The sequence below is a fragment of the Parus major genome, chromosome Z (genome assembly GCF_001522545.3).
Source record: "Parus major isolate Abel chromosome Z, Parus_major1.1, whole genome shotgun sequence".
In the NCBI taxonomy this organism is placed as follows: Eukaryota; Metazoa; Chordata; class Aves; order Passeriformes; family Paridae; genus Parus; species Parus major.
The window spans coordinates 27589371-27606607 of record NC_031799.1 but is presented as its reverse complement, the minus strand read 5'-3'; the positions used below and the strand labels follow the sequence as shown (position 1 = coordinate 27606607).

At 35.4% G+C, this 17237-nt stretch overlaps 1 protein-coding gene across 6 annotated transcripts in view; it reads right to left on the bottom strand.

Annotated features, from left to right (window-relative positions):
• Window positions 1-17237, bottom strand: part of KDM4C (lysine demethylase 4C) — a 251065-nt gene that overhangs the window by 107057 nt on the left and 126771 nt on the right. For 5 of the 6 annotated variants that reach the window (XR_001525299.2, XM_019005284.2, XM_015652310.3 and 2 more), the window contains 5 exons: window positions 16246-16439; window positions 14193-14249; window positions 12064-12302; window positions 9618-9979; window positions 7658-7769 (listed from right to left, as the gene is read on the bottom strand). Coding sequence is in view for 5 of the 6 variants with exons in the window: in XM_019005284.2 (XP_018860829.1) it covers window positions 7658-7769; window positions 9618-9979; window positions 12064-12302; window positions 14193-14249; window positions 16246-16439 (964 nt within the window). In the remaining variant the exon portion in view is untranslated. The remainder of the gene's footprint in view (window positions 1-7657; window positions 7770-9617; window positions 9980-12063; window positions 12303-14192; window positions 14250-16245; window positions 16440-17237) is intronic. The other variant, XM_015652314.3, reaches the window with a different exon arrangement.

Genomic DNA, 17237 nt, shown 5'->3' with positions numbered 1-17237 from the left:
ATCAGGCAGAAAACATTTGGGCCATTTGCAATATGGGCTGTTGCCAGCATTTGCTGATTTAACCCAGCAGATGTGAAAAGCCATAGACAGTAATACAGTACAATTTGCTTTTGCCAATCTCAACAATGATTTTGCTGCTTGGGGTTATGTTCCACTGATGTTTCCTGGCTTTGTACAGCAGCATTCTCCGCTATGAAGAGCACAGAAGCATCTGTTATTTTTCAGGTAGTTGAGCAGAATTTCAGCCCTGGGAGGCATTATCTATACTATCAAATGTCCTGGAAGAAATAATATTAATAGAATTTTTTAAAAAATGGAGGGAAAAAAAAAAAATTACAGTCAGGAAAAAGTTTTCTACTTGAAGACTTCACTGTTCCAGCAACGTATCAGCAAACTTAGTTTCAGAAACTGTACCCCTTTTACTTTTTTTTTCAGTAATGAAAGACATAGATCTCCTAGCAAAATGTGAACAGAAAAACTTTTTAATTTATTGTATTGTTCAAGAACTTTCATTTCTTGTATGGGACCATTGAGTAAAGTACTGTGAAGTATGTAAACACACATCTAGGTTGGAGAGCCTAATTGCCAAATTAGCTATTAATACTTCCGTTCTCATAAAAATTGCATATAAAGATAGCTATATTGAATCAGAGCTCTAGAAGTTAAGCTGAAGAGCTCCTGGATCAAATCACATTTGGCTCCCAAAACGAGGTAATGGGGTGCTTTAATAAAAAAAAAAAAAAAAAGTTAAATATAAAAAAAGTATAAGACATCAGTTGTAGCAGATCTCAAAATGTTTTGAAAAGTTTGAAAAATTCAGCATTAAAAAAAAAAAACAAACACCATTTTTGAAAGACAATTTCACAGATTTGGAAAATTTGATACTGGAATACTCTGACTTTCCTTCAGCATACTATTAGAGCCCCATAATGAAATTCACATTTGTTTTGTGATTGAACTGCATATTGTGATTGCTCCACTTTCCTCAATGTGATTTGTACTTGTATTGTGACTGAACTGTATATTACAATTCAACACCCTGATAAACATAATTTGTAACTTCACTATAATTTAAGTGCATTGCTGTATCACTCTATTAAATCGAAATCACATGCAATTTCAAGTAATTTCAAATATGAATATTCTGTATTATTCACTAAACCATCCACACACAGAATATCTAGAAGAATCTGGTCAGAGTGCATTGTACTCCTACGTTAACTGGCACAGCCAGCAGGCTATTCCTGAGGTTGAGTAGTACCCACTAAAACAGTAACTATTACTTTGGCAAAAACATTCTTTCTGATTTGGTATTAATCACAGATAAGAACCTAGTAAGAAAAATCTCATTGTGATTAAGACTGGCTGCAGACAGGACCACTGCCACTTAAAACAGTAAATAAAGTTAGTATAAATACTAGCAATGGCTGGAAAAATCTCACCAATAGCTTTGAAAAGGAGGGATGGGAAAACCCTGACCATGATTTTTCATGGAAATCAGGCAGCACTGATCCCACCACTACTTCGGATGAATATGAAAAACTGAAACATTCCAAGTGAAGAAAGGAGAGAAAAGCAGGGCTTTACAGGTTGCTGGGTATTTACTTAGGAGCACTAGTGTCTAAATTAGGAGAAATTAACACAGCATATTAGAACAAGTAAAAGGAACAGTTAAATAGCGTAACTTAAAAAACGTAAAATTCCTATTATGCTTTATTTTCAATATGTGGAATATGTAAAACAACCCTGGTCAGGCTGTATTGGACCCCGATCTTTCTCTCTAACAAATTGCAAAGTAACTAAAATGTATTTCATTTACATTGCTATGATTCTGATAAACCAGCTTAGGGAAAACTCTGAGGATTCATAGCATAGAGATTCAGTTTACATTGAAATGATCTGTAAAACTAGTTTCACAGAACTATAGCATTGTTATTTCTGAAAATTACCATTTTTGTTTGCTTACTAATTCCTGCAACATTCTCTATACATAATTCTCTATTTGAAACACTAGATCATAAAGATATACCAAATAATGACAAGGGGTAAAAACCAATCTTTCATTCACAGCATTCCCTAAATGACTGCATTCCACATGCACAACTTTTTTGTGCATTTGGAACAAAGAATTTAACCCTAGCAGTTAAGGTTCAAATTATCAAAGATGTCTACTTACTCTGGCTACCTAAGCTGAAGCACAAGCAACACATTCTTACTGATGCTAAAGTCCACAACCTATCGAGTGTCTCCAGAAATACAGCTACTTACCATGTCCAGAAACCAAGCTCAAAGGTGACCCACTAGACAGGCAACTTATTTAAAATGTGGACAGGAGGCCACAGAAAGGGAGATGTTCTTAAATCTGTATGAACTGCCAACATGAATTATTTACAGCATCATTACTGGTATCATAATTTTCATTACTGCATATATGTATATATATACTGTCTAAATTAAAGCAATTCCAGTAATTTCACCTGTCTTTGCACTGTGAAAATCTAAATAACAGCCCCTGTATTTATAAATCTGTTCAAAGAGACATCTCAGCAAAATCAAAGCAGAAAAAAAGATCTGCTGGAATCTATAGGCACAGCCTATCAGGAGAAAACACAGTTGAAAGTACAAAACCACTGCAAGCCCAGACTACAAGCTGAAGATTAGCAGGTATCTGCTCTATTGAAAAGCTTTAATTCATAGCACTTACTAACAGCTGCTTTCTCAATCCCATTCCTTTCTGTAATTTTTCACAGTTGTTATGAAAAAATTTGTATTTTGTCTTCCAATGTAATCTGCTTGTGGTAAATGTACTTATCACAAAAAAACCCCACATCAATCAGTAACTAAAATCACATTGGAATTTTTAGGAACAGATACTGCTACCCATATACATGCTTACTGATTTACTAATTAAACACCATAGTCTTCCAGGATACACATTTGTACAAAAGTGGAAAAAAAGAAAGCTTTCTCATCAGTCATTAGGCATGTCTTGCCTATTAATAAAATGAGTCCCTCAGATACAACAGGGTGACTTGGTGGTACTTCCTTATTTTGGAAATTAAAATGCAGCATCATTGACCATACAGCAAAATTCTATATGACTAAATAAATATTCCACTATTATGCTGTTAGAGTGTTTCAGAAATAGTACAAAGCAGAATCACCAGCATACTCCTGTTTTATGCTGCTCTAAAGGAAAAAACAGTACCAAGCGGGGAAATATATTTTATGGTTATTTTGTATCTCTCAGGCAGCACAAATCTAACCTACATCAATATACTACTCCAGCACAAGTTCCCCTTGGCAAAACACAAATGAAATTGAGGAACAAGGTTATTTGAATGTGTTAAGATTGTCTAGAAGCTCTTCACCAACCCAAGACCTCTTCATAAGTATCTAAGAAGATGCAAAACAGACTCAATCACAGATCCAAATTCATGACAAATCAATGCCCAAATTAGAATTATAAACTTGTATCTTCAAGCTACAGTTCCTGCAGATCACTGAAACAAATACCCCATAGACACTTCATACACTAGGAAACAACTGCATTTAAACTCCTTCAAGAGTCAAAAATGTAATTATTTTGTACATTAAAAGATATATATTACATACACTTCACAGCTAAGAAAAAACAGTCAGCAAAACCCCTCTGGTATTAAAATTAAGTCACTTTCAATACTAATGGTTTACAATGCAGCTTCAGATTTTAACAAAGGTGATGATAATTCTGTGGGCTGGGGTTTCTTTAATTTGAAAAACCACAGTTATTACTAGAATAATTTATTAGGCAATACCAATGAATTACATCAATAATTAATCCTTTGTAAATGCAAGTCATATGTTTTTTGTGTTTCTCTTTGGACTATAACTACAGAAACAGAAGCTCAGCTTCAGAAGATCATCCTACAGAAGGGGTATCTGTCTCTTTGGTAAACGTCACATCCAGTTTGCCTACCGGCTCCATTGCTACCCTTGAGAAAGCAACTGAGAGGCTTCACTAATGCAGCAGAAAATCCATTTTCATTTTGGCACACCTGATAATGAGAAATTATACATGCCTTTCTATACAAGACTGCAATTCTATCCAGTCCTTTATGAGGCAAAATACCATATTTTAAAGCTAAGAAAGCAGCACAATTAGAGCTGCAAGGTTCATCTAGGGAACAGTGATTTTTCAATGATCACAACATACGCCACTGTCCAGCAAATGAGGATAAATGTTAGGAGAACTGGTTTGTATTCCATTCTTGAACAAAATATTGGCTAATCTTAGATCCTATAGGTGTCCACTAAAAGGCAGATAACTGCTACTCATGAAATTCGTAAAGGGACAAGAGCTGGCAGTGGTAATAATCAAAGCTGTCAGTTCTTGCCATTTCTGTAGATTAGCTGCTGGCCCAAGGTTGAAAAAGAGGACTGGAAATCCAGGAAAAAACTTTTATTTGACCTTTTAAGAAATCACTTTCCTAAATACCTACTAAAGATTATACCATATTTCTACAAAAGGTTTCTTGGGATCTTCAGAACCCACTCACACACTTTGTAAGTGTCAGAACTTTTTTGTAATTATGTCAGTTATACCTTGAAAATTGAGCTCAAACAAAACAGAAGTAATGTAGGTACCAAAGAAAAGGAGAGAAAACACATTTTTCTATACTGTTGAAGTGGTAGATAGTTCTGGACTCTTTAGTGCTAAATGATGATGATATATGAAAAACATATATAAATTATGAGCTTGATTAACCCATACACAAAAGCAAAGCCTTTTGAAGAAGTAAAACTTCATTCAACAAAACATTATGGGAGGGAAAGCAATACTGGAAATTGTAATACTAATGTGTACAGTGCTAATAATATAAATATGCCTCTATCAATTGGTTAGCAAATTCTTATGTACCTAAGCAACACCAGGAAAAAAACATTTCTTTCTCAAGTAAGTGAGAAACTTCAAGCAAAATGTCCTGCTTTAAGGTCTGAAACAGAAGAATAGCAAGTGCATCTACAAGTGCAATTTTCCCCCTATTTAAGCAGGCTTAGTCTATTTATGGTGTTACTGAACAAGCCTTAAAGGGTTTGATTTCTAATATCAAATCAAGCACATCTCATAGTAAGTAATAGTTAATGTAAAAACCAAGGTTTTGTACTATCTCATAGCAGAAGCCAGTTCCCATTTAGAAAAGTTCTCTTTCTGTTTCCTTACCCTTATCCAACTAATGAGAGCAAAATGACTTTGAAATTCTGCATCATACTTAAAATGCTAAAAAACATATACGAAGAGCCCCATACTGAATTCAGTCTATACACTATAATTACATCATTTAGAGCAATGGGAAATTTTAGTCAACTTGAATCTAAAAACAGTTTCTAATGTTGCATGACCAAATAGTGCGGGAAAGAAATCTCTGGGACCAATCAATGTGCATTCAAAATTAGTATGCTTGCTCCTTCTGCTGAATTTGCTTTTTTATTGCTTAAGTGAGCAGAAATACAATTGTATTAAATACAACAGAATATTATTACCACAAGTTAATATACTGCACTGAGTATATCTGTATTAGAAATGGCTATGGACTATCCAACTTGTCAAAAGTTATACAAGTCGCAGATGAATGTTAAAGCCTCAATTACTACACTTTTCACAAATGCACTAGCCTATATCATCTTCCTGGTTTTGTTTGCAGTAATTATTTTACTGGACCCAGAAAAATTAAAATACAAACTAATTTACAATACATAAATAACCCTTGTAAAACAATCAGAAATTACTGTACCAAGAGATTATGCTATCATAGTCTCAACCAGTATAATTTTTGCCCAAAGTCACAGAGAACAAGAACTGAGTAAGTAGGAATGCTGAATTACATTTCAGCTAACTCCAGAATATGGATGAAGCACCCCCATAAAGACAAATGTAGTCACTAATACATTGATACCTATTACTTCTCTAGTATCTGACATAAACAAACTTGAAAAAAATCAGAAAATCATCTAGCCACACATCTTTAACCCACATGCCATCATGTGTCAGGCAACTTAATGAGGTTACAGTTTGCCAGTCTCCTTCATCAATTCTTCAATCTTTGTCTTGGATTTAAACATTCTACTCACCCAAATGCTACTGTTTCTCTTTTGGTGCTCTTACAAAAGTCATCTGATAAATTAGATTACAATGAGAGACAGATGCATGAAAACAGTAATAATTCCAGTTCCAGCTAGGAAATACCAGTAACTGCCATGTCCAATAAAACTCTTAATTCTTCCTTCAATCAGTAAGCAGACGTGTACTTAATGGCTCCTGATTCTAAGACAGCTCATACTTTCCTAAAAAAATACACCCTTATCTATCAGAGGAACTATCATCATGCAAAGAGGAAAGACTTTAAGGTATACGATTTCTTGTCAGGATGTTGCTACTTTCACATAAAATTAATACACTGGGAAGTTGGCAAACTACTGGATGAGACGGAAAATGTCTTGGCATTAGAAAAATCCTTGACTCAGAACTGTCACCATATCATCAGCTAGACAGATTATATCATACACAATCCATGCTTAAATATGTTTCAACCATAACATTGAAGAAGCATCAGCAGGCAAAAGGAATATAATCTCTAATTTTACAAAGACCACTTTCACTGCAACCTACCACATATTAAATCTTTAATTACTTTACTAGATGAAACTTAGTATTAATATCATCCTGTAAATTACCATAACATTTTCTGAAATATGCTCTGTCTAGCCCTCAAGGTATTCAAACATGCTCATATATGATACTGATCATGGGTCTAAGCCGTCTCTAATTTTCAGGAAGATGCTTAACAGCTAATTGAACTATCATGCCTGGCAAAGCTGCAGCTCAGATAAAACTGAAAGAGAGTGTATAGCTTTCCAAAACTAGTGAGACTGAAGACACAAATCAATTACTTCAGGGTTGAAACAAGGAGGGAGATGTATTGATGAGAGATCAATTGAACTTATAGCAGTCAGCTCAACAATGTCTAACTCACCAACTGAAAGTATAATATTGCTTAGTTACAAGAAGAAGAATCAATTAAGAGGCATGCTGTCTCTCAAGTCAAGAAAATTTATCTGCAGCTGTAAGAAAGAGTTACTGTTATTGAAATGTAATTGAGAGGGGGGAAAAAAATCAGGTTAAAATTGCAGGTAAACACTGAAGTATGAAGTAATGCTGGAATGAGACCCATAGTCACAGACATGGCATCAGCTCCAGCTTATCAAACTATCTAAGGGAGAGCGAGAACCCCAGTTCTTCTAGCTAAGGAGATTCTGGAAAACAGCACCTCAAAATTTTATGTTTTACAGAACTAAAATGGTACAGTGATATGAAAAAGGAGTGTGTTTGTTTCCATTTTGATCTATACTTTGGATGTGCATTTCCATAATCTTTGCAAGTCACATTTGATAGAATAAAGTAGCTTTATTCAACAACTTTGGACGGCTTATACATGATTGCTGGGTAAAGCAGATTTACTTTTTATATTACTTCAAAGAAGGAAACCCCTATGTTGGGTACATTTCTTAGATTTTTTAGCCGGTCTGCATAAAGCAGTGACTCTCTAAATGCCTATATAGATGGTTTCATAAAACCATAAAATTATCGTCAGAAAAATGTATTAAATAGTCCACTCACCTTCATCACTAGTCACTTGCTGTTTAACCAAAGTCATTGGAGATCTAGCTGGGGGTTTATGTAGTGGATGACGCCAGCTCTTAGATATCTTCTTTCTTTCAACTTCCTCTGACTGGAAGGAAAAAACACAACTGATTTAGTATGTAATTCTGCATAATTAATTACTAAAAACATAAACATTCTTCTGCAAACAAGCACAAATATCAAGTCTGTAAATACTACCACAGTATACTTGAAGGATCTTTAGTTTACCAATACAATACTTGCCTCTAATTAAGAATATGTACTTTAATTTTAAAAGTGCAATCCCTGTCATACACAAATCATTTCAGGTATAATTTACTGCAGCCCTTCCCAACTTATAGAGCATAAATCCTGTTTTGCTCATGTGATGTTTGAGAGGAAGATCAGCATCCTGATAATTTTTTGCAAATAATTCTGTATATCTGTAGTATAATAGAGCCAGTAACTGACCAGAAAAATGAAGGAGAAACCCACAGACTTCATTTGTGAAAGATTCCAAAATTCCTCAAGAATAAAAAAAATAAAAAGATCTGGAGTTGAGATAAGAAATCAAGAGTCCTGATATATGATTAACATGTCGATTTAGTATATGAAGATATTCTTTCCTTCTTCTAACACCCCTGTGTACATTAAGTTTAAAGTTATTCAAGCTTCAAGAACTAAGGCCAAGACTTCAAAGTCTTGAAGTGCCTCTGGGGGAATCCCAAAGAAAATGATGGCGTCTGGAGGTTCAGGGCCCAGGGACACAGGCAGAGGTGTGGGAAGGATGGAGTTTCACACAATCCTTATGGACCACAGCATTCGGTGCCTCAAGACCCTGAATCCAACCTAGCACATTACATACATGGCCCTTGCAGTAAATTATAAAACAACATTATATTTACCATGATAAGCGGAGGGTAGAAGATATGGTCAAAGCACAGGACAAGCTTATGGTCTAAAACAGTTAGTGATTAAGTAGAAAGGGAACTGTCAAGCTTTTTAAATTGCATTTGTACAGTACACTTGTTCACTTAAAAGAGAAATAAATGCAATAATACTACAGAAAATCTGAAACCTAATATATAAATATAATGTGGCTGAAAGGCACAAGAAGAGATGCAATCTCTAATACATGTTAATAAAACAGTGAGCTGTTTGTACTGCTCCTTATTACAGTGGAAAGGCTCAACCCAAGATTATTAAAACTTACAACATTGAAAAAATCCTGTGCTAGAGCACAGCTCACATATGTAGAAGGGTCAGCATAGTTTTTTAGTTTGGCTTCTAAAATATATTCTCAAAGAAGTCTCTCAGCTTGGCAGTGGCTCTCCTACATTCTCTCTGCCAATTTGAGATTCAGCTCAATACTCAGAAAGCTACTGACAACTACCATACACTTATAGGTGGGTCAAAACTGACCATGCAACACAGCATAATAGCATGAGTTTAAAAAAAGACCATATGTTTGTAGGTAGCCCAAAGAGAAAATAATATTAAAATCTACTTTTTAAAAGTTGAAAATATATTCCTTTTAATAGTGGAATTTTTTCCTTCAAGTGTTTCCTTTACATATTTCAGTTCATTTCCAAAATCCAAGAATAGTAAGTAGGTGAAGCTCATAGCCTGGTTCATATTGGCAGGCAGTGAATATGGGAATAGCTTTGAGAATAGTTGCTGACACTTCAGATTGACAAATATAAAGTCAAATTACTAGATATCTAAAATAACAGGGAAAAATATGTCAATAAGCAAACTCCAAGAACAGTCTGCTTTTGGATCAGAATTGCCACTCTTGCCTGAACTCTTCAAAACACATTCAAATTATCATCTGATTAAAATCATGCATAATCTTAAATGCTTTAATATGGATATCAGGTCTCATTAGAAAAATGCTCATTCATATTTCATTAAATCAAGAATAAATTACAATTATGATGCAATTTGCTTCACATACACAAGATATTTCCATGCTGTCTTCTTCATCCTTTTTTACAATGGGCACTTTTCCATGTTCCAAACTACTTCCATAACTTTCCAGGTTGCTGATACAATCCTCTGTCGAGACACTTTCCTCTCTATCTGGATTTTCTGTTTCATAAGTTTGTCCCTCTGCTTTATGGTATGGTATGGATGAAACATATTCATTCTGAGATTTCAAACTTTCTTCTTTTCTACTGCTATCAGAAGCAGGCTTGCTGGCCACAGAATCTTCAAGTGTAAAAGAAGAATGACTGGAATCTATCCTGTCCTCATCTTCCATTTTTGTTTTCTCTAGTACAGGAACAGGGCTCAAAATTGAGTCTGAAGGGATGCTTCCTATAAATCAAGAATATGATTTGTTAATAAATCCCACTTTACCATACTGAATTTCATAGCAATCTAAATTATTCAAATTCAAAGCATGGTTCCTTATTTAGAAATCATACAGAAAACCATTTGGTGGGAGGGCATACACAAATAGAGAGCATAGGTTTTATCAAAGAATAAATTAAATGTAAATGATTTGAGTTTAGAGTATGAAATACAGTTTTGATCATTTAGGCGGTATTTTGCAGTTGAATTATAGCAGGTCTTCAATTAATTCAAAATAATCAATATTCATGTAGCTTCCTCAGTCTTTATTCATATCGCCCATATGCACTTTGAGTCAATGAAAAAAAAATATAAAAGGCTGGTATATTGAACCTTATACCCTGCCTTTTATACCTATTATGCCTGTTTAAAAATGAAAATAACCAAAGATTAATGGTTTATAATTACAAAGACATATTTCAAACAGATACCAAGAATATTTTTCAAACAACAGCATCAGTCTAAAAATGAAAAGCAATTAGCATAATTTTATTTTCAGAAAATTAGCATAATTGTATATTCTAGTGATATTGAAGAGTGAAATTGTGTGGATTTTACTTTACAAAAATTCTTCCTCTGCTGATGCTTGCATTGGACAGACAGAACAGCGGGCTAGAGAGGTCACTCAAAAACATATTCCTAAAGAACTCTGGCATACATTGAAGTGAATTCTAATTCAGCAGCACATCCATGATATTAAAGAAAATAGTTTCTGTGAAGTCCCTCACTATTCTTTCTTTACAAAGGCAATTTGAACTTGTTTTTTCTGAAAAATTTCCTTTTCAAGACAAATGAATATAAAACTTAGTAACACAAAGACAGTAGTAAAATGTAATCTGTGGGCACAAACACTACTGCTTCAACTGAGAATAATGGCCATACTAGCCAGAGACAATGCAAACTACCTTCTTCAACAGGAGTACTGGAGCTTCTATCATATCTAAAAATGTCCATTTTCCTACAAAGGTCCAGGCACTACCCTTTAAGAAGACAAAGGAGAGAGGGCAGCTCTCCACTCTTCTCTGCTTTTCCTTGCCTTGCCTCAGAATGGGTGCTAACTAAATAGTATTTTCTCAGTGGTCATGGACATTCCAAACCTCTATTAAAAGTTATGTGAAGATGTAAAGTAATTTTAAAAAATAAATTATTAGAACAGACCTGGAAATGGTTTTATAGAGCACCAGATAATTTGTGTAGAGGACTTTCTGAACTTCCATTGATGGCATCACCATATTGCAATACCTTGGTATCTTTATGTAAATCAATCATGGTGATTATCACCTCCAAATAGGCATGAACATAACCATTCACAATAATTAAAATATTGTCTATATGAAATTTGAAAATAAATTTTCACTAGCAATATAAAACAAAATACAACCATTTCTAAACTTGAAGTTAAAACTGCAGTTTGCCTTATGAACAGGAATCAGGAACTACATCAGAACTACAATGGAACAGAATAAAATGAGTCCAGAATAGACCACGTATATTAGAATAAAAATGGTTGTGGAGGGAAAAAAATCTTTGCCTTGACGAGATCTTTATAGCTGTCAGACAGCTCCAGAGGAAATTAAAAGAAACCTGAAGGCTCAAAATACAGCATTTTTGTGCACGGGTACAGAATACTTCTAATTTGCAGGTTCATCATGCAAATACATGTAGCACACTCACAAGCATATATGTTCTGACCTGTTTGAATAGCGTTAAAACTTTCTGTATCATATCATATCATATCAAAAACATTTTGGTGTAACAATTGTGAGTCCACTGAAGAAATACTATTTACAAAACCTCACTCTTTTTGCTCCTTTAAAAAACACTTAATTAAAAGATTCCAGGTGGTATCACTCTCAATTCAGAATACTAACTTTGGTATTTTCTCTTCCTTACCAAGTATCAATCTTCTTTGCATAAATAACTTTCTGTTTAAGTATTTTAGTATGCTACTCTAGGATATTACTTTAGTTTAACATCCACTGATTTGTGGCATTAGAGTATAAACAGCCTACGACTTACATGTGAAACATAATCAGTGCTTATCTCACCTGCAACCTTGACATGATCCAATAAATGCTGATCCGGACGTATTCTAGTACTGTTTTCCTCTTCCCCAGAAGGCACTCCTGTGTTTACCACTCTTACTTTTTTTTCTGGCTCTTCACTGACCTTGAAGCCATCAATAGCTGCTTCAGTCGTTATGATTTCTGCATCAGCTACCATAGCAGATACTCTCTTGTCCTCTGGAGTTTTAAGCTTTTTAGATCGAGATCTGGTGTGCTGGAAGCTGTTATAGGAGATATTGCTGTCAGAGTAGAAAGTCTGTCTTGGATAAGATAAAACATCTACCAATATATGTCCCTTTCACCTGCTTAAAGTAGTAAAAAACTGACAATTTTTCATCTTTTTGTGTTGAGATAGTGGTACAATTTATTAAGTGATAGATTAACAATTGATTGGATTTAACCTTCTAATCTTTTATCACCATTCCATGGAAAAGTTGTTAAACTCTAAAAGTAAGACAGTCTTTAAGTCACTATTACTTAACTAGCACACAAACTAGCTTTTTAATAAATCATTCTTTTGAACCTGAAAAAGAACTACCCATACAAGAGTAATGACAAAACTCTCTCAGTAGCAGTAAAATCAGGTGATATCTACAAACCCTAGTGCTAATAAAATGCTAGTCCAAATATCCTTGTAAAAGCTGATCTGTTTGGAAGTTTTCAGATAACTTTTAACAGAACAAACAAGCATCTGAAAAAGGTAAACATTATGATCACTAAATATTTTGAAAGGCTACAGTATCAAGCAATATATATAATTATTCTGTGTTAAAAAAAATAAAGTTGAAATTAAAGATTGAGCACAAGGTTTTGCACTCTCAGAAGTATGAAGAAAAGCTTAAGGCAGAAGAAATGGCAAACCCATTAGAAATAGGTTCATAATCATCAGATAAAGGTTCATAATTCATAATCAATATTAAGAATTCATCATTCCTAATACAAGAGGAGTATTTAATGTCATCATACAGCAGGTTTTAAAGCTCATAACACAGCAGAGATAAAAGCACTACTATTACAAGTGAATTTTATTAAGTTTTAAGTGAATTTTACAAAGGTCTTGCATCTTAGACTTTACACATCTCCAGAAAAACATTTTTGCTATCCCTTACATTTTATTGTGTCTACAAATGCGTATCTTTCAACACATTCTTTGTAAGTTATTTCCAGAAAAATTGCTTAAGTATGAGACAACCATCAGCTCACATTGTAAATAATAGAAAGTATTATTACTATTTATATGCAGTCATTAGATGTTATATAGTAGCAATGGATTTCGGCCATAAATGTCAGAGATAAGCTTTCCCTGTCACTATATTCATGAAGATTCCCATAGATGGTATTTTTATTTTCACTTTTGCAGGAACTCGATTTGATTCCCATAATCAAAATGATAATTTCAACCGACACATTACACTAGAAACAAAGCTGAATAAACATTTTACCTTCCTCTGCAATGCACACTGTTACCATGCCTGAACAAAAGCCAACTCAAGATTTAAACAGCAATGGAATTGTGTTTATTAGCTTAGCAAGGTGCATAAATCAGCCCATGTGTTCCTGCAATAAAACTTTCAACACAATTATTATTATTTTTATTTGTTTTTACTCAGAACCAGCTACCCATAAGGGTACTACCAAAAGAATCACTGCTGGCCCAAGTGGAATTTACACTATACAACAGATGCAGGGAAACCTGGTCCAGGGAAAAATGGCATTCAACTAGTTAAACAACATAATTACTCTCTCTGCAAGTCCAGGTTAGCATTATACATGTACTAACTGTCTGTTCAGCTGCTTCACTGGTTGTCTTCAAGAAGTGATTCTACCTCACAAATTCCCCTTAGCCAGAACAAAGTTGGTATTATATTTTCAGTAATCGTGTTCCATCCACTACAGTGCCAGTTGTTCGTTTATTTACAGGTTGACTTTCCCATCTTCTTCTCAGAAATACATTAGCTTACAAAGAAAATGAGGAAGTTCGGTTTAAGACCAAGTTTAAAAAGCCACTACACTGTAAAATAATTTGAAGAAAAAATATCTTAAAAAAAATAGTATTATCTCCAATTCAAAAAACTGCACTAAAATAACAAGATACCAATAAAACTGCCCACCTTTGGCTAGAAATTAAGTAGATCTTTGTTAGATAATGAAGAAAATCCATAAAGATCCTGTTAAGTAAGACAGGAAAACACAATTGTACAAAAAATGTTTGTGCAAACAGAAACCATAATGCATCCCAATAAAATAGATATAAAACTGCTTTAATAGGTCAAAGCTTCAGTGACAAATTGCTAAACTCTATTCTCCTAAATTTCTTAATGGTGTTACCACCACCAAATGAGATCTAGCCCTTATTTATGATCTGCCACTGACCTGTGGTAGACAAAGACTACAAAAGGTTTGGCAGCTGCACTGCGAGAGTGTGACAAATAGGCAGTGGTACATCCTTTAAGTTAAATGGCAGTGAAGGCTAAGACTATTACTAGAAACTTGAAACAATTGGTGGGATTCTATCACAGCTTTATAATAAATTTTTTCCTGTTTAACTTCCTTTTTAGCTCTTAGGAATCTTCTCCCTTGATTTTTGGTTGGTCTGATCTCTAGAAACAATGGCAACATCCACACCTTGAAAATTTTACTGGAATAACCCTTACTAAAGAGAGATTTATCAGTGCAACACTTGATACATAGATAATCACTAACTTTTTTAGGTACACACAAAACTTTTAAGTTAAATTTTCACAGTCACTCTGAAAAAAGACTGGCTTGTCCCAAGGTTCATCTTAATACAGAAAATAGAAAAATCACTTTTGTCTAAAGGAAATTAGAATTAGAAGAAATCATGTGACATAGTTTAAGCCCAGCTGAAACTATGTCACATGTCATTTTAAAATCCATGCAGCCATTCCCCTCCCTCCAGCCTGTCCAGTGAGAGAGAAAGAGAGAAAGAGAGAGTGAGAGAAGACAGAGATCATGGGTTGAGACAACCATCTACTGGAAACAGCAGTGAGATAAGAAAATTAGCAGTAACAGCAATAATACTAATAACTGCATTTTATATAAGCGGGTGACTACACACAAAATGCTCATTGAGTCCAATCAACCCAGAGCCACGAGGCTTTCCGAAACAAAAGGACATTATGGCCCCCAGACCCTGGGTGCACACCACAGCCCCTTCCTTCACAGAAGTGAGAATCCCTTACTTCCATCCCCCGGCAGTGATGTGTGTGGTAGAACAAAAACGCAGGCACAACCACACAGCTCCAAGCCCCACCCCCTCACTGCTACTATAAGAAAATAAAATCTGGTGTGGCCAAAACTAAGACAACATCAGAGGAAGGGCCAAAACGAAACAGAAAGGACACTTCTGTTGCACATCATATTAAAGACAATTAAATAGATGGTTGTTGGGGGTTAGGTGTCCTTTTTTTTTAGTTCTGGCTTGTCCGTGGAATTTTTACCCATTAGTTGCAGGGTCAACCTAAACTGTCAAGTTTAACTTGACAAAAGAAAAAGAGTGGCCGGGCCCAGGGGTAAGGGGGGCAGGAAAAAAAGAAGGGTGGGGACAGTTTGGCAGGCTTTTCTTCAGCTTCAGAGAAAGACACTTTGGGCGCGGAGCTGCTGCGGTGGAGAGAAGGGAATTTCGCCATTACCCAGACAGAGCTGCTGCTTCTTCTCCTTCTCCCCTCTTCGTTGGTGGCCTCGCACCCCCTGTCCTGCCGGGACGTGTGGCAGTGCCAGGCACCGCCACAGAGCTGCTGATACACCTCAGCCACCGGCCCGGGATCTCAGCTCATCCCTGCTGTTCCAGCTGAGTGTTCCTCAGAGCCCTGCAGGAGCACTGGGACTGCCTGCCCAAGGGGGTTTGTGAAGCAAAGCCTCTCCTCCATCCCTTCCCGCCTCAACCAAGAAAGCTGTCACAGGGTCCCTGGTCCTGTTTTCTTGCTAATGCTGTAGTTATTGTTGTTCGTGTGCCTCATTATACATACTAGTAAAGAACTGTTATTCCTATCCCCAGATCTCTGCATGAGAGCCCCTTGATTTCAGAATTATAATAATTCAGAGAGAGGGGGTCTACATTCTTTCATTCCAAGGGAGGCTCCTGCCCTCCATAGCAGACATCTGTCTTCTAAAACTGAAACAATGATAAAGAAACAAAAATACCTCTTGGGAAAGTTTTGTACTTTCCTTCTTCTTTGTAGCCAGATCTTTACTTCAGGTGTTGATTCAGGAGTTGGTTTTGTATGATCAATGGTATATAAATCCTTGCCCTGTTTCCACAGCTGGTATCTGTCTGGTTGAAACTTCCTCACAAAGACATCCATGGATATTGACACCATGTCTCTCCTACAAGTGCACTGCAAGACAAGAGAGGAATTTTTAAGTGACAAGTACTGGAATATGTCCATTTGCAGTTTGTAAAGCCCAGAACAAAAATCCCACATCTAAAAAACAATTCTACTTTAATCAGTATTTTCCCTTTTCATTCTTCCTCAATTTTCAAGAGGAAAGGATTATTCAAGAGAGAAAACACTATCTGAACAAATGTGTCACACTAGGATTCCCAAAAGTACTTAAGGACACTCCATTGTTTCTTTAACTCCTGGTTAAAAACAACAAAAAAAAGAGGAAACTATAGCATTCTTTCTGCACTATTAGCTGGTTTTGATAATTTTAAGCAAACCTTGCCACCTTGAATTCAAAGTCTGCACATATCTTGAGTGACATGAGAATTTTACTTTAAAAAATAACTTATGTAGTATCCTGTTGACCCAAAGGTCTTTAAAGGTATTTACAGTCCCATCACTTAACTCTTCAAAACATAAACGCATACTAGTACCACATCAAGTTCCAGTTCTGCCCATTTTTTTCCTACAAAGAGTAAAAAGGAAGCAAGAGAGAGGAGTATTATTGTCTGAGGTCTGGAAGGCTGTGCTACAACCATGTAATTCAATCCACTGAATAGTGCAGACCCTAAAATCTCATATAATACTTTCCTCATCAACTTTAATCTAATCTCTGACTTTAGCCCCCTCAAAGAATTTTGCCTTGTTTTTCTTATGCATCCGAATAGAATTATTTTAGTCCTATTTGAATAGAATCTTAACGGTCATGAAAATGCAAAGAAGCCTCCACTTGAAATACTGTAGCAGCTG